Source organism: Pteropus medius, unplaced genomic scaffold (genome assembly GCF_902729225.1).
Source record: "Pteropus medius unplaced genomic scaffold, Ma_sr-lr_union100, whole genome shotgun sequence".
NCBI lineage: Eukaryota > Metazoa > Chordata > Mammalia > Chiroptera > Pteropodidae > Pteropus > Pteropus medius.
Genome location: NW_024340849.1, coordinates 38,097,950 through 38,123,393, shown reverse-complemented (window position 1 = coordinate 38,123,393; position 25,444 = coordinate 38,097,950). Strand labels below are relative to the sequence as shown.

At 40.8% G+C, this 25,444-nt stretch overlaps 1 protein-coding gene across 1 annotated transcript in view; it reads right to left on the bottom strand.

The window, feature by feature from the left end:
- The window catches only part of NPC1 (NPC intracellular cholesterol transporter 1), a 45,097-nt gene extending 19,853 nt beyond the window's left edge, over positions 1-25,244 (bottom strand). Inside the window, 9 exon segments of the mRNA XM_039844498.1 lie at positions 3-229; positions 1,293-1,714; positions 2,186-2,259; positions 4,069-4,318; positions 4,999-5,166; positions 12,351-12,526; positions 14,759-14,865; positions 15,622-15,744; positions 25,108-25,244. Coding sequence (XP_039700432.1) covers positions 3-229; positions 1,293-1,714; positions 2,186-2,259; positions 4,069-4,318; positions 4,999-5,166; positions 12,351-12,526; positions 14,759-14,865; positions 15,622-15,744; positions 25,108-25,164 — 1,604 coding nt within the window. The 5' untranslated portion in view covers positions 25,165-25,244.
- Positions 25,245-25,444: the final 200 nt, after the last annotated feature.

The window sequence follows — 25,444 nt, the reverse complement described above, 5'->3', positions numbered from 1 at the left end:
ACCGTACACAGTAAAGAAAGTGCGTGTGGTAATCCGCATACACATAGAAGTCATCCCCTATTTTGTGGTCCAGCGTCGAATGACTGTTCTGGAAGTAATTCAACACACTCATAATGGTACAGTTCTTGTTATATGGTGATAGAGGGGCCAAGCAGATGTCTTGAAGTGACACGGTCTCGTTGTTATAAGACACACTAATGTTTTCGATGGCTGTTTGTAAGTCAAGAACCTGAAAGAAGATATGAAAAATCAACTAATCCAGAAACATATCAGATTTCTCTCAGATTATGACTCACCATTATTGCCTTTGGGGGTCAGAAGATAAAGAGTATTTGGGAAAAATCCTTCCTAAGACAGGGTCTTGGACTAAGGCACACTATGGCAAAGTATCTGATGACACCAAAGGCCCAGTGCTAGAGGACAGCAAACTGAGATGAAGACCCTGCTTTGAGGAGTCCACAGAGCTGGGGAGGTGACACCATTACCAGGCCAGATCTTGGCGCAGGATACATGAACGTCTTCCTTCCCACTTTTCCCCAGCAGTGACCAGCAGGGCTACAGAGGCGAGACTAGGGCAATTAGCCTGGTCTCTCTGACACTCCCCCTCAACAACAACTACCACTTGCCTTGCTCTGTACTATGATCATTTATGTATACTCTCATATTTTCTAACAAGAATACACTCTTGGAGGTAAATAATTGCTGTTACATATTCTGCAACAAATTGGGGAAAAGTTACAGACAGATGCAGTTCTCCAGGGCAAGTGTGACTGGGGAGAATGGAATGCTTTAAAGGCCTGTGTAAGAGAATGAGATGGATCTTATCCCAAATGTGTCTCTCACCAAATGCAGGCAAATGATAACTTCACTTCTGCAGGTAGGATCAGAAATGACCCAGTAGCTTCTTCCTAGGTGCCCGGAATGGCACAAGAGGCTTCAGTTCTTTGGGGTCAAGTATATTACTTTTCAATTACCAAGGGAAAAAAAAATCATGGGTTCCTAAGGTTAATCATGAATGCATTCTGCTTCAGCAGAGAAGCGCTTATCAATTTCAACGAAGAAGCAAGACCTACTATACGCAGCAAATACAAAAGTGGTCTATAGCAAATTTTTCATTAAATTCAACACCTATCATTCACTTTCTTGAAAATTCACTTTACTTTTACCATTAAGAGTTTCCAAATATACTACTACATTCAGCCCCAAACCTACATTTAGTGGAAGTGGTCAACATGTAGAAACCAGAAAATCACCGGGTTCCCTGGAATTGATTTCTGCAAAGAGCAGATTACCTGGTGCAAAATTTCTATGTCCAGTGGAGGTCCAAAGGGCACATCGGTCTCTGTGGGGTATGGCTGGTAAGTGTGTGTGGCGGTGTGGGGGGCCCGGATGATGAGCTGCTCCGTGCGAAAGAAAGGCCCAAAGTGGGTATCAAAGTACTCTTTTTCTAGGCGCGCCTGGCTGCTGGGGGCTGACCAGAGGTGAACTGGATTGGTTGTGACCTGGACAAACACCAGGCCCGAAGAACATGTGGCGATAAAGACCAGGGAGAAGAAAATAACGCAGCCAGGGTTTCGGACACAGAAAGAGCCCCACTGTGTGAAGAGCCGCCTCAAACAGCCCTCAAATGCTGCACCGAGTGGGTCGCAGCAGGATGCCTCCCCTGGAAGAGTGGGAGAGGGAGAGAGGGTGGAGGTTAAGAGCCGAGCCATTCCTGAAAGTTGGAACAGGGAAAGCATTAGCTGCTACTGCACGTGGTAGGAATCCATCCTGCACGACATCCCCTCGCCCTCGGCTACCTATCTGCTCTGGAAGCCACCCTTCTTGCCTGCCCATAATGACCACCATCCCCACCCCACAGAGGACTGATGCCCACACACAAGCCTCCGAAAGGCGAAGTTCTCTGAGCACTCTGTCCAAAGCAGTTCCCTTCAACCTTTCCTGCTACTCCTGCTGTCAGCCTGCTATGTTAGTGCCTCCACAGCTCTTATCCCAATCCATCATTAATGCTATTGCTATGAATTACTTAGTTCTGATCTGCCACGCTGACTAGATTGTTAGTGCCATAAAGACAAGGACCCATCTCTCTTGATCACAGCTGTGTCCTCAGAACAGGTACATAAATGTTTGTTGAGGAATGAACACTCCTGCCAATATAATCCTATTTAAGTACAAATATGCCTACCTTTGTCTCTGGCATTGACAGAGAAAGCTATATTGCTATCAATGGGGGTGTACTCGGAGACAAAATACCGTTTCCTGAAAAATAAAAGTGTGTAAGTAGTATCCGTGGACACCAACATAAGGCCATTCTTTTGATATTCCCATAATCCCATTAAAAACGTACTTCCTCATCCTTTCTAATTATCACCCTTTTTCCCCCTCCTAAGTTCCCTTGCTCTAGGTCCCTCTGCTCACTACTCTTGGGAGAAAATTTAAGGTATTAAAAAAAGACAACAAATTAATAAGGATAATTTCACCTTGTAGCCCTCATTCATATTTAAAACTTGTAGGGCCTTTAAAAACTCAGTAAACACTGAGTCACAGTAAAAATAATAAGCATACCTAGTGCCTAGATCTGGGTTTTTAAACATCATTCTCCATAAGGAACCAGGGTACCTTGCAAAGGAGGTTGACTCGAGGGCTGGGGCAGGGAAAATACAAGATGAGCCTAAAATATCTTGTGATACCAGAAAATAAGAACAGGTTTGAGAAAAGGGGGGATGAATGTTATAGTAAAAAAAAAAAAGAAAGAAACAAAGAAAAAAGAAACAAAGAAAAAAACATTAAACCGAGAGCAATTTGATAGTGTTCTCAATGGTCAAAACTGGAAAAATCTGAGCAACAAAATAAATGATGGTATGGGATATAATCCACAGAATTAAAAAAAAAAAAGTCCATGACATAAATAATTGAATAGATAAGTGAAGGATAAAGGATAGCTTTCTGTACAGAATAAATCCAATTACAATTACAAATGTACAAGGAATGAGGGAAATACAAAATCACCATTAGGCAAACACCACAGTAGTTAGGTGTTGCAGGCAAGACTCACTGATGGATGCTAAAATCAATAGGTGACAATTAAAGGAGAAACAAAGTATTAGCATAGTCTCAATGTATCTCCTCTAAGATATTTATCAACAACATACAAACAATAACTTTACAGTGGAGAACTCTGGAAGACAACATTTTAACCAAGTGATGAAGGTTAGTATCACCAGAATTGAGACATATTGACATCATGAGCCCCAAAAGGATATACTGAGAAAGACATAACAATACTTCCGTGATATTCTTGTCAAAACACATAACCTCAATCTAATCATGAGAAAATATCAGATAAAGTCAAACTGAGGGACATAACAAAATAACTGATCACTACTCATCAAAAGTGTCAAGGCCATAAAAGAAATGGAAAGACTGAGAAACCGTCTGTCATAGATTAGAGGACACAAATAAAACACAAAAAGTAAATGCAATATGGGATCCTGAAACAAAAAAAGGGCATTAAGTGAAAAATTGCTGAAATATGAATAGTCTGTGTTTTAGCTAATAATATTATACCACTGTTATATTCATGATTTTGATAATTATATACTATGGCTTATGTAAGTTGTAACATTAGGGAAAGCTGGGTAAAGGAGATTATATATATATAAATGCCCTTTTTGTACCTTTATGGTAAATGTAAAATTATTTTGAAATGAAAGTTAAAAAAATGTACGATCTTAAATCAAGATGCAAATATCTAAGGGGTTCCAATATTGCATTTAAATAGATTTGAATCAGACTCAGCTCCTAAGACTTTCTGTTAAAGAATGAGTGGTTACGCATGATGCTTTAATTCACACATCATTTTGAATAAATCAATGAAACCAACTTCAGGTGTCTAAATATCGAAACAGGACTTTGATGGTTTACTAGTTGCAGGACATAAGCAATTCATGGAATGGTTTTAATGCACATTTTTGTTTTCTGTTGTAATTAACCAAGGTCTGCCAACTGAAAGCTGGAAGTGTGATTTGAGTAATTTTGCTTATTCTGAGGACAAACAAAATGGCTTACCTGTAGCACCACACAGCAAAAAATGCTCCAAAAAACACAAGTAAAAATGCCATGTAGGTGGTCCACATGATGACATACATGGCGTCCAAGCCCAAGATTCTCCAGGGAACAGGAGGGGGTGGTGGCTTGGGCTCGGGGCCACAAACGGCTGAGCAATCCTGGCAGCTGCACGGCCCCGTGCCCTCATCCACAGACTCGTCACAGCCCTTGGTAGCATTGTTCATGGGCTTCATCCCATGGGCTGGAAGATCTGCAGCGAGGATGGCACTGAGTGAATATCTCAATTAAAAAAACACTACGAAGTTTGTATCTAATTATATTTAAATCCAATGATAAACAAACCGAAATACATGACACAACTGGAAAAATAAAAAGGAGTGGAGGTTTCTGTTTGATCAAATTATGGTTTGCTGCTTAGTTCTGTAAATTTTTAAATTATCTCAATAACTTTGAGCATAGATAGGGTCTGTCACTGAGATTCGAGTACATCACACTCCAAGGTAAAGCTTCAATCGTGTCTTATCTCCGTTGAGGAACTAGTCTAATACTATTGCAGAGCTCCTGAAAAGGCCTTTGTAATTGTTTTTGGTCTTTTTAAAAAATAATTTTAAAAATTTTATTATTAGTTTCAAGTAAACAGCACACTGGTTAGACATTTATATAGTTTATGAATATTTATTTAAAAAAATAAACCCACCTTATTCTTTAAATTATGTAGTGCTACTTGAAGTAATTCTTCCTCCTCCATTCCTACACCCAGCCCCTAAATTAACCAGGGGTAGGATAAATGCTCTAATTACCTCTCTCGTTGGAGGCCCATTCCAGGAACTAGTTACCTGAATTTATCTTCCTACTGCAGTTTAAGGTTTCTAGTTTTTGGTTTTTTTTTCAAATCCTAAATACATCAACCTTGGGAATCTTTATCCCTACCTGAAAAAATGGGTGTGATAGTGAAAGGTGCCTGGCCATTGTCCTTATTGAACATGTACTCAATCCAGTTGGTAGCATTGCAGTCTTTGGCGTCCTTCCCACACAGGAGTCCCAGGGCTTTGTCATTACTTGAGGGGGCCTCCACGTCCCTGCAGGCATTGTACATCGCTAGTGGAGAAATGAGGGAAAAAGACTAAAATGCCATGCTGCTTTAATTCACTGGCAAGATCTTACAAAAGCCTCTCTAACGTGAACTCAAATATCCACATGCATTGCAATCTGAAGTCCCGGACAAGAATGAAAATAGTAAACACTAAGGGTAGAAATGGAGATTTTCCCTGAAACCAGCGTATCATTCTGCAAGTAATATGCTAGGCCAAATTCCAAGTAACTTCAACTTGAAAAATGGACAGGAAAGGCTTATGTCATCCATGTAGCTCAGAATATCCTGGAGAAGTATTAGCCCCACCACAGGAAAGAGCATACTGAGGCTGAGGAAGGGGAAGAACCTTAGTGTCTCTTCAGTCAATAAGGCTGGTTCCAGAAAATTTCTGTGACAAGAAGTTATACAACCAGAGAATTACAGAACTTCAAGGAGAAACTGGTTTTAGGGCAGAAGTTATGAAGATTTATCCCTGTTTTCTTCTAAGAGTTTTCTAGTTTTAGCTCTTACATTTATGTCTTCAATCCATTTTAAGTTGATTTTTGTATATTATGTGAGGTAAGGGGCCAACTTCATTCTTTTGCATGTGACTACCCAGTTGTCCAAGCACCATTTGTTGAAGAGACTATTCTTCCCTCATTGAATGATCTTGGTGCTCTTGTCAAAAATCCTTGATCCTTGAACAAGGGTTTGAAGTGGGATGAGTCAACTTAACTGCATGAGTCAACTGGAAAAAATTCACATGTAAGTGGACTTATGTAGTTAAACCCGTGATGTTCAAGGATCAACTTTATTTTCAATTCTATCTCATTGTTCTCACATCTATCCTTATTCCAGTACCATATGGTTTTGATTTCCACTGGTTGGTAGTAAAATTGGAAACTGAGAAGTGTGAGTCCTCCTATTTTGTTCTTTTTCTTGTTTTGGCTTTTCTGGGTCCCTTTGCAAGTCCATGTGAATTACAGAATCAACCTGTCAGTTTCTACAAAGAAGTCAGTTGAGTTTCTTTTTTTTTTTTTAAATTCCCCCTCTGCCCCCCCCCCCACCCTACCCAATTTACCCAGCCTATGGATGTTGCCGTCTCCCCTTAAGAACTGGATCTCTGAAGGCAGGGTGTCTCCTCCTACGCACTCATGGTGCACACCCAGGGCCTGGCATACCTAGGGGGCCTGGCACGCCCAGGGCATGGGCTGTGGCTCCGCTGGGGCTCGAACCTGGGACCTTCTGTGTGTAAAGCAGACGTGCTAACCACCACTCTATGGAACCACCCCTGGGATTAACCACTACTCTATGGAACCACCCCTAGGATTCTGATAGGAATTGCACTGAATACATAGATTAATTTGGAGAATAGTGCCATCTTAACAATATTGTTTTCTGATCCATGAACACGGGATATCTTTCCATTTATTAAGATCCTCTTTAATTTCTTTTAATAATGTTTCGGAGTTTCTAAGAGTATAAGTCTTAAACATCTTTTGTTAAATTTATTCCTAACTATTTTATTATTTTTGATACTATTGAAAATGGAATTGTTTTTTTAATTTCACTTCAATTGTCCACTGCAAGTATATAGAAACACGACTGAGTTTTGTATATTTTATTTCTTTTCATTTACCTTAAATATTCATTTTCTTTTCCTGGGTCTGAGGACTCATCTCTCATCCATTCTGAAAAACCCTCAGTCGTTATCTTTTTGCTTATTATCTCTCCCTAACTTTTTTTTCTTTTTCTGGAGCTCCTCACTTTATGCCACATGTCACTTTTTAATGATCTTTAACTCTATGCTGTTTTCTGGGTAATTCTCTCACATCTTCTAGCTTACCACTTAGTTTTCAGGTTTTTATTTTATTAAATATTTCAAGCATACAGAAAATATGGAGAATAATAAAATTCTCATTTACTTGCCACCCCGCTATATCATCAATCTTACTATTTTATATTTGCCTCAACATAAAAAAATACCTTACAGATACAACTGAAGCCTCCTTACTAATCCTCCCTATAAGCATCTTCCTTTCCCTAAGCTAACCACAATCCTGAATTTGATGTTTATCTTTCCCATGCATGCTTGTGCACTTTTATGATATACTATATCCATAAATATGTAGTATTATTTAATATAAATAAAATACTACATATATATTCTATAACTTTTAGCCAGTATTTTTAAGTTATTCACATGACTGACATAACTCATTCATTCATTAGAACAGTTTTAAGTATTCCAGTATAGACTATGCCTATGCTCCAATAGTTATCTACTCTCTCAATTAGCATTTAGTGTGTTGATTTTTTAATTTTTGTTTTTTTAATGGATTTTATCATTTTGAGCAGTTTAAAAAAACTTATTTATTTTAATTAGTTTCAAGTATACAGTACATTGGTTAGACATCTATATAGTTCATAAAATGATTCCAATTGCTCCTTCCCTCCTGACCCTCCACCTAGCAACATATTAATACTAACTGCTTTCCCTATGCCATGCTCCCCATCCCCACCCCATTCTCCAGCTCCCCTAAAGCCCCCCTCCCCTCTGTCCATCATCAAATTGTTCACTATATTTGTGAGTCTGTTTTTGATTAGTTTGTTCTTTTTATTCCTTAGGTTCCGCATACTAGTGAAATCACATAGTGTGTTTATCTTTCTCTGTCTGACTTAAGTACCTTCTAGGTCTATCAAAGCAATATCTTTTGCCATCCCCTTCCTTTTAGTCTGTGAGTGTCTTTTAATCTGAACTGAGTCTCTTGTAGGCAGCATAAGTAGGGGTCTTGTTTTCTTATCCATTCAGCCACTCTATCTTTTAGTTGGAGCACTTAATTCTTTTCCATGTAAGGTACTTATTGATAGGAATATAGTTGTTACTATTCTTTATTCCTGTTTTTAATACATGTTTTTTTCTTCTTAAAGAAGTCCTTCCAACATTTCCTGTGATACTGGCTTGTGGTGATGAATTCTTTTAGCTTATTTTTGTCTGGGAAGCTCCTTATCTGTCCTTCAACTCTAAATGATAGCTTTGGTGGATAAAGTATTCTTGGTTGTAGATCCTGGATCTTCATCACATCAAATATTTTGGACCAAGCCCTTCCGTACTGCATCATTTCTTTTGAGAAATCAGCTGCCAGTCTTATAAGTGTTCCCTTGTAGGTAACTATCTGCTTTTCTCTTGCTGCTTTTAAGATTCTTTCTTTGTATTTAACACTTGGCATTTTAATTATGATTTAAATTACGTGTCTTGGTGTGGGTCTCTTTGGATCCCTGGTTTAGGGGGTTCTCTGAGCTTCCTGGGGTTGTGTATCTATTTGCTTCACCAGGTTAGGGAAGTTTTTCATCATCATTTCTTCAAATACCTCTTCAATTTCTTGTTTTCCTTCAGGTACGCTGATGAGACGGATATTTTGACCTTTAATAGTGTCTCATATGCTCCTTAAATTATTTTTATAGTCTTGGCATCTTTTTGCTTGTCATTCTGATTGAGTGTCCTTGGCTTTCCCATCCTCTATATAGGTCATTTGATCCTCTTCTTTATTCACTTTGTTTTTTCCATTTGATATACTTCTCATCTCAGATGTGTTCTTCATTTCTGACTGGTCCCCTTTTATAATTTCCAGTTCCATTTTTTATGTTTTTTATCTCTTTGTTGAAGTTCTCACTGAATTCATCTACTCTTCCCATAAGTTCATTGAGCATCTTTATAACCAGTGTTTTGAACTCTGCATCTGTTAAATTACTTGACTCCATTATATCTGGATCTCTGTTCTGTTCTTTCATATGATTGCTGCTTCTTTGTCTTCCCATTTTGGCTGCCTTTCTGTGTCTGTTTCTATGTACTAAGCAAAGCTTCTAAGTCTCCTGGTCTTATTAAGATGGCTTTGTGTATTAAAATAATGAGATACCACTACACACCTATTAGAATAGTCCAGTGGCACAGTTCTGAGAGGGGTTCAGCTGCAGGCCAAATTTAGCCCAAGCCTGTGCCCCTCCGGGGCCACCTGTTAAGATTGAGCAAGCAATCCACAGATGCTGTGCTTATAGTTGCCTCAAAAGGCCACACCAGAAACAGACGCCAGCTGGCTACAGTGTGAGTCTAGGCACTACTCAGCAAGGAGCACCTGACTCACTGGATGTGGCTTGGGTGGGGCTGCAAGTTGGGGGGCGGGGCATGGAATTTCAGGGAGTCCTCTGGGTAGAGCAACCTCTGTTATCCAGTTTGATGATGTCCTGACTATGGCAGCACTGTGTCCATGCACTAGTAGGGGGACAGGCTCAACAAGGAGCAATGGATACTGCCAGCACTTCTGGACAAAGCGCATCTCGCCTTGGCCCTCACTCTGACAATGTCTCCCTGTAAGTCCCTGGTGTCTCCTGTGTGCAACCAAATTGGTACTGGTGCTCAGAGTGAGCAGGTCCGACACCGCGAAAATCCGCTGGCGGACGCGGCCCCTTTAAGAGGCGTCTGCTGCTGCCACTGCCGCAGCCTTCGTCTCACTCAGCTGCTTGAGACCGGGCCGCTTCGCGTCCTCGCTCTGTCCTACCTTCTGCCATTGCAGGGTGATTTCTTGGATTTCTCTCTAGTTGTATGGCTTGTTCATCTAGACCCTAGGCAATTTTTCCTTGTTGTTTGCTCCTTGTTTCCATCACAACTTTAATTTGGTCGCCAGAAGGATGAACAGAGGGTCTATCATCTATGCCATTTTTTCCCCTCCATTTTGAGCAGTTTTAAGCCACAGTAAAACTGAGCAGGAAGTACAGAGTTTCCATGCCTTCACACAAGCACACCTCCCCACCAGCAACAGCACCAAAGTGGAACATCTGTTACAACTGATGAACCTGCACGGACACATTGTTAGCTTCCAAAGCCCAGTTTACGTTAGGGTTCACTCAGGTGCTGTACATTTCATGAGTTTTGGCAAATGTATAAGGACATGTATCCACCATTATAGTATCAAACCATAGTATCACTGCCCTAAAAATCTCCTGTGCTCCCCTTATTCATCCCTCTCTCCCCCTCAACCCCCAATCTTTTTAGTATCTCCAGTTTTGCCTTTTCCAAAATGACAAAAATTGTTGGAATCGTACAGTACGTAGCTTTTTCAGATTGGCTTCTTTCACTTAGTTATATGAATGTAATGTTCCTCCATGTCTTTCTATAGACGGCTCATTTCTTTTTAGTGCTGAATAATATTCCACTGTCTGGATGTGCACAGTTCATCCATTTACACACTGAAGATCAACTTGGTTGCTTCCAAGTTTTGGCAATTATGAATAAAGCTGCTATAAACATCCATGTTATGGTATTTGCACGGACATACGTTTTCAACTCTTCTGGGTAAATACCAAGAAACATGATTGCTGGATCATATGGTAAGAGCATTTTTAGTCTTCTAAGAAATTGTCAAACTGTTTTCCTACTTTTCATTCCCACCAGCAATGAATGAGTTACCTGTGGCTCCATGTGCTCACCATCAGTGTTTTGGATCTCATTATTTTAATGAGATACCACTACACACCTATTAGAATAGCCCAAATGATGTTGAGCATCTTTTCATGTATTTACCTGCACTCCATATATCTTCTTTGATAAGGTCTGTTCAGGTCTTTTGTCCATTTCTCAATTGGGCTGTTCTTGTTCTTACTGTGGAGTTTTAAGAGCTCTTCATATATTTTGAATAGTAGTCTTTTACAAAATACTTTTTTTGCAAATATTTTCTCCCAGCTGGTGCTTGTCTTCTCATTCTCTTGATGTCTTCAATTTTCACAATCACAGAAATGCTACAGCAAACATTCTTATATGGTTCTGCCTGTTTACATAAAGAGTTTCTCTAAGGCAGGCATCTACAAGTGGAATTTCTGGGATGAGGGTATATTTATCTTCAACTTTACCAGGCATTGCAAAATTGTTTTCAAATGGTTTTCAAACACCTGCACCAAGTTATAATTACCAGCAGTGAAGGATATTCCTATTGCTCCACATCCTCACCAATATTTAGAATTGACTAATTTTTTTAACTTGTGCCAATCTCATGTGTGAAATGGTAGCTCACTGTTTTAATCTGCATTTCTGACTACACTAGATGCTAATAATTTATATTTATAAATCTTTTCACTTATGGCTTCTGCTTTCCTTTCTTGTCTAGAACATTTTCTCCTTAAAGTCATAAAGATATTCTACACTTATTTTAAAAAATTTCCAAGATTATGATTTTTAATCTATACATTTTTGGTATTTTATGCAAAAATAAAAATTCAATGGATAGAATAATCAATTTTCTCACTCCACTTATTAACTAACCCATTCTTCCCTTAATAATTTGTAACAATACACCTGTGGCATGGTATCAGTTTTTCACATGCATGATTCGGTTTCAACACAGAATAATCTCTCTCTATTGGGCAGGATGTCTTTTATGTCATATCCTTGGCAGATTTATTCCCAGGAACCTTACTTTTTGTTGTTTTTGTGAATGGGGCTTTTTTATTAAAATTTTTTGTTATGTTTTTAATTGACCATTACAGTTAAATTTGCATGTTGCTCTTGCACTCAACAACTTTGCCGAATTCTTATTCTCTTATTTAATAGATTGTTCTCAGGCACATTTTTATTCAGCTGTGTCTAATCTTCTGTTTATCTTTTAGTTCATTTGAATGACTATTTCTCATTAACACAGCCAATTCTTGCATTTCGATTATTTTCAACAAACATTATTTGGTCTTTTTCAGACTATATGATTTCTAGTTGTTGGGATACCCTTTCTCCTATTTGTTATACCACCTTACTTTCCCTTATGACAATCTGTTTCTTATAGTAAAAATCTCCTCTGCTCTGCCAACTACTTCTACCCTTCCATCCACTCTCATCAGTCTTGTGTAACGAAGTTACACTATTTATGTCCACTAGAACCACAGTTCCAATGGTTTCTAAATTTAGAGAAGTAAATCTGCACATACTAAAAACTTCCATGTGGACACTCTTAGATAGGAAGGAGTTAAAGCAAATCCCCTCTTTAAGAAGATTGTTTAGTAGACTGTAGTTCAAGTCCTGGGATACAAGTAAAGCAACAACTCACACTGCATGACTAACAGCACTAAAAATGTTCATTTTCATAGTTGACAGGAAAAAAAAAAAAGGAGAACTTGATCCACTGTCCTGAAACCAGCTATAAAAGAGAATAATGAAAAGTTTTCTTACCATTGGCAAAACTCTCTCCAACATAGTACTGCAATTCTTTTACATTAGTTTTCGTCTGATTTATAACAGGATCAAAATAATCTTCAGTTGCTGTAACGTTCAGAAACTCACTTTGTCGAGGGCTACATGTCAGCTCACAAAACATGTTCAGTAGGTTATAAAAACAGGAAGGACATCTAAACAAAAAGTAAACTATACTTTTTATGCTCTCACAGACAACAGGGCCAGCAAAAAGATGATATAAAGTAGACAAAGAATATTTAAAATTTATGGTAAAGTGACAAATGAATTGCCATGAGAACATATTAAACCCAGCAATTCTAAATCTAAAACAAGACGCCTCTTTAAAATCTTCCCTAATTACTACATTAATGCTGTTCGAATATAACTTCGAAAAGAGAAAAATGGTTTTTTGAATTCTGTACTTTAAAATTTAGAGAGATGTTCTTTGTCTTGAAGCTAATGGGACTCAGAAGCATCATGGTGACAACTCTGATTAAGAAGAAAAGGGGAAAAATGAGATTTACACAACAAAATTGTTCATCTTATAACCCACTAAGGGGCTCTCTTCCAAGCCCCAGATACCATGTAGGCCCTCTCTAAACACAAGAGTATTTCCTGTGACTTGAAAAGATAGGAACAGCAGTGGTGGACTCTGGCAGCATGTGTTTCAGCAGCACATGGAGAATATCTACTATGCAGGAGAACCACAGCGGTCTGCTGTCCTTCAGGTTCAAAGTTTAAGTTCCTAATGTTGACTAGTTATGTGGCAAAAAACTCTCTCCCCACTTTGGTTCACTCTTATCTGCAAAAACTACTGCTTCGTTAGACTTGCATTCCTGCAACACAACCAATCAAGACTGCTCTCTACTCTGATCCAGTTCAGGTGACCACATGGGACAGAGAACAAGGAAGGTGTGGTCCCAGACTTCAAAGCCTCTGGTGTAGTGAAGGAGCAGACACACACACACACACTGACTTTTTCAGGTGTCTTGTGCTTTACTGCGACAAAAACAGGAACCATTTAAAACAAAATCACTTTGGAGGTACACAGTTTTCTATCACTTTCCATGAATTACAAACCTCTGTATGTTGCTACATTTAATCTCTGCAAACACCAGTTTTGACAGCTGCATAATATTATATATATTAGCTTCTCATTATCTGCTATTAAGCTTTGGTACCTCTGACAACATGGGAAAAGCCTGGTTATCTTTTGATGTTTATGTCCATACTGTCACTCTTAGAGTAGGTGCTAAAGAAATGTATTTCGACTGAATGATGGCTGCAATCTAGCTCCATCAACATCCACTAGCCTTCCACAGAATATGCTGACCCAACTAGATCCTCAACTTTTTGACTTATTATTATTTTGTATGTCATCCTGAAAGAACAATTTAGGGATGGTTTTCTACTCTGTATTGTCAATTTAAACTTTTAGGAAGGAGGGTTTCCTCGGTGGGACACCCAGCTTGTGCTCTGTCACATGCAGTGATTCGTGCAGGAATAGCTGCACAGAGAAGCATTTCCGAACCCTCATCACATGTCCTTCCTGTCCACCTTTATCAAGGTGCTTAAGTGGGAAAAACGTAGAAAAATATCACAATGTGCTATACTAAAGACCACCACCAGCTTGTGCTTTTGCACATTTGAGAACTGCTGCATAAGCTTAGAGAAGAACACCTATTATGCAACCCTTTTCACTGTCCTGGTCATAGTGAACAGATTAGACAGCAAACTGATTTTGACAAAACAAGCCAATGATGCCAGAATAATCTTACTAACAGTTACCAAACGTCAGCTCTGCCGAGGACTGGAACTCTAGCACATCATGTCACCACAAGGCGAGAGAATCATGTGCAAACCAGGGGAGGTGACGTAGAAGACTGTATGAATGAGGGTCTTGGGTCAGAGACCTGAGCAGAACCACCTGGATCCTCTCCTCCCCATGGTACAAAGAGCTTCAAGTCTGAAAGGACTCGTCCACAATGCAGATACCCTTTGGAGTGAAGACATCTCAGAGGAAAACCAAGTATCAACTCTGAATGTAACTGGGAAGAGAACTAAATCTATGATTACGGCTTTATCAGAAATTAGTCATTATTTTTGAGAGGTCAAAAGATTGCTTTCTTAATAGAAAACAAAAATTTTTTAAAGGAAATCAGAATGGTACAGGTTAACAAGTACAGTAAGTCCTTACTGAATGTCATGGGTAGGTTTTGCGACTTTAAGTAAAAGGACACAAAACGACACCAATTTTACCAAAGGCTAATTCATATCAGCAAGAGCTAAGTTCCTATGGCGTCTCATCAACATTACAACAAAATGACGTTGAACGAGATGACATTATTCGAGGACCCGGTGTATCTAAAATCCATTTTTTTCTGTCTGCCTGGCAGTCAACCTACCTGGACAGAAACTGGAGAGGCAGCTGCAGGTTGTCTTTTAGTGTCTGAAGCTGCTGAACATCACAACAAAGACTGATATTGTCAGAAAAGAATCCTGGACAGAGTTCCTTTTGGGTGAGAAAGCATGGATATCAGAGTAGCATAATCAAATAAGGACAAATATTCTGCAATGAAATGAGACAGTTTATTCACATAATCCTTTTGAGGCACACAAGGGTAAGACATGTATTTGCAAAGTTCTTGCTGAAGTTTTTTAAAAGGCTATCGATTTACTATTTATAAACTAGAGATTGACAAAATTAGAGGTGGTAGAGATGTTTCAAATTTTTTTCTTAATTTGGAAGCTCAGTCTCCTCCCTTGACAGTCACTTTACTTCTTCTTAGGCTTTTAAAGTTTTACCAGAATGCTATTTGCTGTGTATTTCCATTAGTCACTCCAGGGAAAGTCAATGCCTTTAATAATTCTGATGAAAGGAGCAAGGACACCTGCCATGATGTCAACTTGATTTTAGCTTACTAAACCTCTGAAACTGGTCTTTTCACCTTGGTTTTCCCAGTTCTTTTCTAGCTAACTTCTCTTACAGTCTGAAGAAGCTGCAAAAAGCAACATCTGAGGTACCAAGGTCAGTCCCTAAATAGTAACCTGCTAATGAGAAACTGAGAAAGGCATAAAATTAGCCCCAGAAAATTAAACCTCTGAAATCATATTATCTTCTCTGCCATCATGTGCTACCTCAGATAAGTCTGAGGTAAGATTTAAGCTTATTGGTGTTTCGCCCATCCCACAATAATATTTAAAATATAATTACATAGGATCTCTAATTAGCTTTTTATGTTCCCAATGCCCAAGATAATGAACTTACCTGCACTAAGTCATAACCATCTTTTGGCAAAAGCTTTGGTGGTCCAGAATATTTGCAATTGTACCTCTTATCTCCAGATGCAATTCCACACTCTCCATACCAAACACAGGACTGTGAAAACACCTACAGAAAGTCAACACAAAACTCAGTTCATCAGGGCCTCAAGGGTAAAACAAATTTCAACAGTGAACAGTGACCAATCTAGCACCATTACAGAGCCTTCAATGTTACCTGCAAAATGAGGTAACAGCAAAAGGCACTGGTTAGTTTAACATTTTGAAAAATATTAATTAAAATAGATCAAATGCCCCAAATGGACGTGTCAAGTAAGTCATTGAAGCAGGTAATAAAACTACTTATTTCTACTTCTTATTTCTATTTCTTACATGATTTCTACTTCCTGCTAACTTATTTGTTCATAAGAGCAAGCTATGTGAGAATCACTAAGAATCAGTGTTGAGGAAAGAAAGCAAGGTAGTATGTGAGTTGTGATTACTAAGGCACTATTTTTGCACATCTGAATAAAGAACTGTATGAACTCTAAATGAAAGAATATTTCCATATGTATTTAGGTTAATTAATAGCAGCACATCACGACTAACATGAACAAAACCACAAACATCAATAAACCCTAAGAAGCAGCAAGAATGAACACCTTGTCCTCAAAATAAGTAGAAAGCCAGGAATGTGCTAACTTTAAGGAAAATCACCTCATGAATCTTAAAAGAAAAAATTTAAACCTCTTATATCAAGATTTCTCAAGGACCACTCCTATTCCCCATGTGAGAGTCACAAGGCTGTCAGAAAATTCAGAAGCGAAGGAGGGTACAGTATGAATCATCATGTCAGCGTAGCCACTGAGCTCTGCCCAGCTGGCTAGGGCCACAGGCTTGCACAGTCTTGCAATCATCTGTCTGGAAACAAGATAACAAGAAGCAATCATGGCTCCTAAGATACCCAGTGGGAAAGCCATTTAAAAAAATCTGAATGTAAGCAACAGACTGAATTCTCTCCAGTGGCAGTGGCACAGGAACCACACATATGCAAGGAGCTAAGTCTGTCTGTGTTGGGCCCCAGAGTTGAGATAAAAAATCCCACAACAGGTCCCAAAGCCCTAAAAACATGAAAGAAAAAACAAGCTAGGGCATATATGTGGGAGGAATCTAAAGGGTTAATATGATTTGTCTCTGAATTCTTCAGATATTTTAAAACAGAGATTATGACTTTGTCCTATCTTGATTCATTAAAAGTCATATGTTTAGGTCACAAGGGGGTGGAAATTATACAAATGAGGAAGTGACATCTACTCAACAATGCCACATACCAAACCTCTGGCAATAAGTTACAAAATTCCACCACTATTTTTATGTAAAAAGAATCACAATTATTTCCATAAACCTAGTAATTCTAGGAAAAGTATTGCTCTTTCCAAAACTGGGTTTCCAACTAAAAGTTCATTATCCATTTACTTTGAAAAGGCAAAAAAGCTAACCAAAGAGTCAGCAATAACTGCTGATATTGACATATAATTTAAATACAAGGAAGCTCTCCCTAGACCTCACAGGGCAAGCAGGCCTGAGCCTTTGGCACGTCACCCACAGGAGTGGCAGAAATCTAGTCAACAACCCACAGCCACAATTCTGGCATGACAAACAGGATGGGTGTCCAGCTTTCCTAAGCACTTGGTGCTATAAAAGAAAATAAAGATGACCCAGTGCTGTTTGTTTCCTAATCACAAAGATCATCCTTTATAGTCTACATCATCTATTTCAAAACAGAGTGGTTTCCACCCATCCGGTAGAAGAGAGGTGGGTGAGGGTAGAGAAGGGAGGCATAGAAGTCAGGAGTTCTGGGTTCCGATCCTCGGAATTCACGAGGTTCCCAATAAATGTGCTTGTTGAGGCCGATCACAGCTGGAGCAGGTGCCTGAACCTTGCTGAGCAGTTTTCCTGCCCATGAACTGCAGCTCATAACGATCTCTTATCTCATAGGTTTGGTATGAAGATCCAATAAAGGAATATACGTGGAAATACTTGGTAAACTATAAAGCACTACACAATCAAATGTACAGAATTAACATTAACTTCTAACTGTCTAGGACCTCAGCAAAGGGATTCCAAAGACCTGAATAAAGTAAAATATCTGAGGTTTCTTTGGGCCGAGGAAAACTGGGCTTGACTCAACATTCAGGTTTGCTTCCCAAACTCATCCTGCCTAAAGCAGCAGCCCTAAGCCAGTGGGGCTCAAAATACTTACAAGCCACTTGCTGTGTGCTGGGCACAGTTTGAATTGCTCTTCATATATTAACCCAACGACTCCTCACAATGAGCTGATGAAGGAGCTGATATTATCATACAGATGAGGAAACAAGGCAGAGAGGCTAAACAGGTTGTCCAAGAGTAGAGGAGCCAGGATTCAACCCAAAACGTTCTAGATCCAGGAAACAGAGTCTTCATAAAATATAACCTACTGCGTAATTAAGGTCCTCATTCTAGCATTACGCTCCCTCCCTCCTTCGTGCAAGGCACATGCACGTGTGCATGCGCTCATGTAGCTGCACTGGGCTGAGGGAAGCCTCTTTCTCACCTCATACCTCTCCCTCCCTCACCTTCCCTCCTCTCACCTCCAGCTGAAAAGCAAGAGTTGGTCTTCATCACCCCCAGGCCCAGCTGGTGCAGCATTCCTCAGCCTCCTCCAGGGACCTCCACGCCCTGACCTCCTCTTGCACATTTTCAACCTCATCTTTTTTGGTCCCTTTACCCGCTCCTGCCTATAAACGCTACTCCAATTTCATTCTCCGTCTCAGTCAAACCACCCCCAACTAACTCCTCTCCAGGTGCACTTCGAATCACCTGCCTGACAACCCCAGGTGCTCAAAAGGAAATTAACCTTTAGTTTCTTCCAGCGTCAATCCCTCTTCATCAGGGTTTAAAGTCTAAGCACCTTTCCAACCAACCTCCTGGGGAGGCTCTCCAGTGCAGTCTCCTGCCCTCCTTCCTCCCCACCTGCCTTCCTTGCTAAGCCCACAGCCATCCTTGGTCCATCTCAGCACCTCCCGTACAGACCTCAGCAATGTCTCCCAGGCATCGCTGCCACTTGGCTCATCCTGAGCCACAGCTACAAGGTTTTTGGAGCTAAGAAACCTATAATTCACCCTTCCCACTGCCTATGAGACAAATCCCAGACACTTCACCTGGCTGTGTTGCACACTCTCATCTCCTACCCTTTCTTCCCTTCTGTCCCACACCAAGAGGAACGTGCCTGCCTCTGCAGAGTACATGCTGGTCCGGCCTTCCTCCGCTATACTCCCTATATTCCCAGTGCCACCTGTCATGGCCACTCTCCAACTGTTACCTCCCCCATGCACCTTCCTGACACACCTGCACATAGTCTAGCATCCAGACACTGGCTAAGTGTACCCCTGTTAGCTCCCTGAAGCCTCATATTTGTGAGGCTGGTACTAAAATAACACCGTTCTACAGAGGAGGAGACTGAGGGTTACACAGGTAAAGTGACTTACCTGAGGCCACATCTAAGAAATGACAGCCAGACCGTACCCGAGGCCTGGCTGGATCAGAAGCCAGAGCTCTTACTCCTCATATTGCACTGAGGGTCACCCGAGTGGACCACTGGTTGGGACATGCTCATCTCTGTAATGTATATGGAATAACGCTGACAGCTCCTCCTCACCTCTCCATCCCCTACCCCATTTCTCAGATTTAACCAGTGCTAATTTATTAGATCTAGGTCTTCCAGGCTTTTAATTCTCCCCCACAGGCAGACCTGTATGTGTCCACAGAGGGCACACAAACCCATGCAAGTGCAATAATTTTTAAATGGCTTTTTCACAAATAAGTACTTCCTCGACTACCCTCCACAGTTGGCTTCTGGCTCCACCTGACCTGCCCTTAATTGTATCTATCCGGGTCCCCAAGGCCAGATTCCAGTCCTCGTCTCCAGCCCCATTGTTTTCTCCATAAGTTACAGTCCTAACAATCTTAAGAGATCTTTCCTCTTAAGAGCTTCTCTCAAGATTCCTTGCCTCCACCAAATTTAACTAACTCCTTTCACCTGGTTCTAGTCCAGGTGCTCCCCAGACCAGGTGAGCTTTCCTGGGATAGAGCCAGGCAGCACCTGGCCCATGTTTGGGGCATCTATCCTCACTGCTCAAGTCAGCAGACATTCTGTGCCCAGAGCTCTGTTGAGTGTCATCCCTATCCTAGGGGTAGATAAGCTTTTCCCCAGAGGACCAAATATTAAATATTGTAGGCTTGTGGGACATGAGGTCTCTGTGGTAAACACTCAACTCTGCCTATTGTAACTCAAAACGAACCAAAGACAACTGGTAAATGATGGGCATGGGTGTGTCCCAAGAAAAGTTTATCCATAATCATAGGCTCTTGCTAGGCCAGAATTTGCTAGCTCTCACCCTAGGGTAAAGCAGAATTTATACTTCTGAGAATTACAAAGTTGTGTGTATGGGGAGAGCTTGCAAGAGTATTTTCTTGCTTTTGACTTGACTCTCTTGTAAGACCAGAAGACACTAAAGGGAAGAGTCCAGATGTCATAACTTCCTTCAAAATTCCCTAGAGTGCATTGTCCAGTGTTCACTGATTCAGAAACCATCAAAACTCATGATGAATTAAAGAAGTTCAACTGGATTATGTAAGAAGTTCAGAAATGGTAATTGCTGGTTGTTTTACCTTTAAACCAGAAATTAATAGTTACAAGGCTAGGCCATCTCTACTTTTAAAGGTTAGGTCATATGGATATTTCACAACATGCTCCAGCATTTAATTACAAGATATACGACTGAATAGAAAAAGCTTCTTTCAATAATAATAGTTCAGGAAAGGCTTAAAAAAATCCCCCTTCTCCTGTATGTCAGCAACTATAGCAACTGCTAAACAGACTCTAGTAGGGAGCTGCATTGAAAACACATCTTATCATATGGAGAAGCTCTGAATTTCAGCAGCAGAATCTTAAACTCCAGGCTGCCTTTAGAAAATCTTGAAGTGTTAACTAACTTGTATTTAAATGTTCACTGAATGTCAATCACGTGCCAGGCACAAAGATAAGTGATTTATCCCTCGTTGCCTCATTTATTTCTCAGGCACCCTATGGAGTAGTATGGCAGTATTTTATAGAAATTAAGGCTCTGAGAAGATTCCCCGAGGTCACATAGCTCATCAGTGACAAAACCAGTAATGAGAATCGAGATTTTTAGTGCCAAGTTAGGTATTCTCTGTCCTATCCCTCATCCCCACCCCTCAGCTGCTGCATTGTTCAAAGTCCAGCTCAGTTTGTACATAAGATGTATCCTCAGATTTTGACAATGAGCCACAGATGAGCTGTCTCATCCACTATAATCCTATACAAGTGTCTGTCCTTTCTATACAAACTTGTCTACTTATAGAAATGAGTACCATTTACATCTTTTTAAGTACATCTCTAAGCAGCTGTCAGATCATGATGCGCTTCCTCAGTACAACTAGCTGTCCTCAACTTCAGGCCTGTGCTCAGCCATCCCACCACAGGTAGAGGGCAGGGCTGGCCTCCTCACCTCTGCTGAGGTCCTAGACAGGTAAAGTTCATGACAGAAGCTGAAGACACAACCAGCTCAAGCTCCAGTAAAGGAAGAGAAGCCTATGCAGGTAGCAGAGGGGCTGGCCTGGCCTGGCCAGTCTGGACAACGCAGGATGGGGTGGAGGGAGTGGCACAGAGAAATCCTGTCCAGAGAGTAAGCTGTTTGCTGTTTCCTTTGGAGTCAGGCAGGCAGACAAAATAAATATGAGAGGACCTTTGGTGTGGAGGCTGGTCTGGTCTGATGTTCATTGATGGAAATCTCTGGAACTGTTTTACAGCCAACTTGGGGTGAACATTGAAAAGGGTGTTCTGCGAGATTAAAACAAGATCAGATGTGTCCCAGCACGGAAGTTCTAGGCAAAAATTAGGTGATTCGTTTTTCCTTAGTTTCTTGTAAACTAGAATGTCATCTTTAACTAGCTTTATTGAGACCATTTACAAAAGATAATATTCACCCTTTTCAAGAATACAGGTTTTTAGTAATAATTAGGTAACCTTCTATTTCCTCCAGTTTTCCTCTTGTCCACCTGGGAAGCATTAATTCACCCTCCAAAGGTCAGCTCAAAATGGACTCCCCATAATATTTTGTCCTTATCTTTATTACAGCATACTTTGCATTGTAATTTAAATAATATATTCCCCCTTCTTCCTATCAATTATAAGACAGGGACAGAAACATATATATGTTTATAAACATATAAAAGTACATAGTTTAAATAGTACGTAAATACTATATAATTTATAGTATATAAGTAGTATATAAATAGATATACCAACATATACATAGCACTTTACAGTTTGTAGACCACTTTCTATATAGGTTATTGTTTTGATCTACTTTTGCATTCTAGACTGTGTGCATAGCAACCACTTTATATTTATGAAATTAGTGAATGACAATAATTTGAGTTCCTCCATGGTCTAAGAGGCAGCAATAAGATGAACAAATTTTGAAGCTTTTCTCTCAAATTCCTCAACAGCACATTTGTATCAGAGAGGGCTTTTTTTTTTTTTTTTTTTTTTTTTTAAGTTTTCTTGCCAAAGCACATATTCCCATGACAAAATAAGAGGCATAGTCCAAGCAAAGAAAAACCTGTTGGGCTATAGTTGGTCAACTGCAAATCCAGTTCTGATCTCTACTGAATTCTCAGCTTCTGAATCCCTCCTCCATCTTACCCTCTCACCTGAACCCATTAAAGCCCAATGATTTGGTAATTCAGAAAAGAGTCCTGGTAAAAGAGATGGTAAAATACAGTCTTGTTCTTAAGGAGCCTGCTATCTAGTAGTTCAATTCTAACGATATTTCTCTCTTTCCACAAGCACCCTGAGAAAGTAGGTATAGCTGTTAATTCATTTTTACAGAAGAGACTGAGACTCCTCAGTCTTTTGCCAGGCGGTAAATGCTGCTGTAGAAGTTTAAACAAAGATTTAGAACTTCAGAGAGAAGGCATTCTAGTTGGGGGAACAGGATAACAAAAGTCATGGGTGATGGAGCATTTGAACTGGGCCTTGGAAGATGGGCAGGGTTTTGACAGCAAGTAGTTTATTTGGCTGGAGAGCTGATGCCCTTCACAGAGCTGTGGATAAAAGGGGTGAAAGGGGGTGAAAGGGGCACCTGAGATCTGATTAGAGATGGTCTGATCCAGGCTTCTGCAATAGGTAATGTGTCATCCTTAAAACACAATGAAAAACACCCCTTTTAGGAGAAGTGGAGGGTGGGGAAGGGTTACCCAGGAAAGAGAGATCATATTGTCTTCATGACCAGAGGGAGTCTTTGTTCTGGGTAATATAACAAACACTGATGGAATACAAACATCTATTCAGCAAGTGGGTTTCTTTCTGCCCACTCGCTAAAATAAAAAATCTGTTTTCCCTTGATTACTTATGTTATAGAAGAGCTGATCACAGCATCAAGGAGTAGGAGAGACTGAGAAAGATTACCCATGTTCTCTTCCTTTTCAGATGGTTATTCTTTAATGCTCTCAGGCCAAAAGATTAACCCATTTTAATGGCTTAATTTCTACCCGGGCCTATGTTTCAAGTTCCATAAGAAAAAGCTTATAAAAATTAGTCAGGAGGGATATATATACTATTTTTCAAAACTGCACACATTATTTGGATCACCACAAAGTTTTTTTTAAAAACCATGCAGTCTAGTAATATTTCATCATCTGAAAAACTTTAAATTAAGAAAAGCAAAAATCACTCCAAAATGTATTTTAGACCTTAAAGAGGACAGTTAGTTTGTAATTCAGGCTCAAACTGAACCCAGATGAGCTGCTATCACTGATAAGAACTCTAAAAGCAAATACCTTCTCCAGCTCCCCATCCCCGCCCCTCCCTGATCTGTTCAGGTGTTCTGAAAGCCTCTGCAGGCTTGAGGGAATTAATTTGTAACATAATAGTTTTCCAGTTAGGCTTTATAGACCTGTCCAAGGCTTCCAGGAGGACTGCAAGAGACAACCCAAAAAGACCTGGGAGGAGAGGCACTCACTGGCCATTAGCCCGGATACTACCTCTAGGTAAAAGGATTTCAGAGATAAATGAAAGCTACTTAGCAGCATGAAGCCTGCCAATGAGAGCCTGACTTAAAACTCTATGGAAACAGAACAGTTGTATTTTATTTAAGGCACATAATTGCTACTATTTCTTGAGTTTTTACTACAGCGATGAGATCTCTCCATATATCATGTTACTTAATAACTCTCATATCCTATGAGGTATTGTTTATCTTCAGAAAAGCTGAGGCTTGACAGGGCAATGTGACCAAAGCCACAGAGCTAGTGAGCGGTCTACCCGCTGAGCCCATTCTAAACCGCCTCCCTGAAACCTGCTTTCCTCTGCCTCTGCTCCCAACCAGGTAACAGATGTTTGTTTCTTCCCAAGCCCACACTGCTGGGAATACCCCACATACACATAAGGAAGAAGGAAGCCACAACTCTCTCTTGGCTCTTGGGCTCACACTGGGTCAGCATCCCCTATCCACTTCTGTGAACTACAAAAAAGTTTAAGGAGAGGTTTTCTGGAAGTTTTCTAGTCTGAGGAAAACCCTAAGTCTGCCTTTCTCTCATTGCTGACACACCTATCTATAAATAGGTACAAGGGCACAGGATTTCCAGAAGTCACTCTGTCATCTTGATCTGGTTTATTCAGCACTGTATCTCTTTAGACATCCCTCCCAGCCCCACGCCCAGTTTTCAAAAAGACTGTAGACACGCGAATAGCAGTGAGATGCTCATGCCCAAAGCTACTAAATCAAGAAAAGCTGATCCAGGGAGTAAGGCCACGACAAGTCAATTACCCGGGGGGTGGGCCTCCGTTTCCCAAGATGTAAAAGGGGGTTAAAAAGAAGCAACTTGCACTCTTCAGAAGACCAAGCTGACTTACATAAAGTACTAGGCCTGTTCCAGTTTGGTGTTTGACTGTTTCCTTTCTTTGCCTCCCCTTACACCTTCATCTTTAAATGAGAATTAGGTAAATAAAGCAGTAGGCTCTCTAAACAAATGTATAAACAGTTCATATGTATGGGACAGAATTAAGGTAAAAAAGTCAAGTTAAATGATATCGCTATCCCTCTCTACCCACTTTCCTCCCTCCCTCTGATTCCACAACCTAAACCCAGAAATTAGACGACCACAGCTGAAATGAGCTCAAAACAAACCAAACCAGTAGCTCCCAGTTGCCATCCTCTTCTAGGTCAGAGGGAAGAGTGCATGGCCGGAGAAAGAAATCGGAGAAGCGGGGAGCCCTCCGAGATTCCATCGTTAGACCAACTCCCCCGGGATCGGCTGGACCTGCGTCCCCTCGGAGGGCTGGGGTACCGGATCCGCTGCACGGCCCGCAGCCCTCCTGGACTCGCCCCATCTCCCACAGCCCACCCGGGTCCCGCCTGCCACTCACCTGCGCCGGGCACAGCAGCAACAGGAGGAGGCCCAGGGCCGGGCCGCGCGCACCCATGCTGCCGCGGCGCGGGGAGGCGAATCTCCACGGAGGACTGGCTCGCTCGGCGTCACCAGCTCTCTCAGGACCCGGCACTCGCAGACAGAGGGAGCAAGCGCCAGCGGCGACAGGCTGCGCGCGCAGGTCAGGAAGGACGGCGGCGTCGGCTCCTCCTCCTCCGAGGAGGAGGAGGTACCGCCCGCGGCACGCCCAGGGCCGGTTCTGAAGCGGGACAGGTGCGGGGCCAGACCCGGCTTTGCCACAACGACCTCCTGGTTTTCCAGCTCTGCACTTCTCC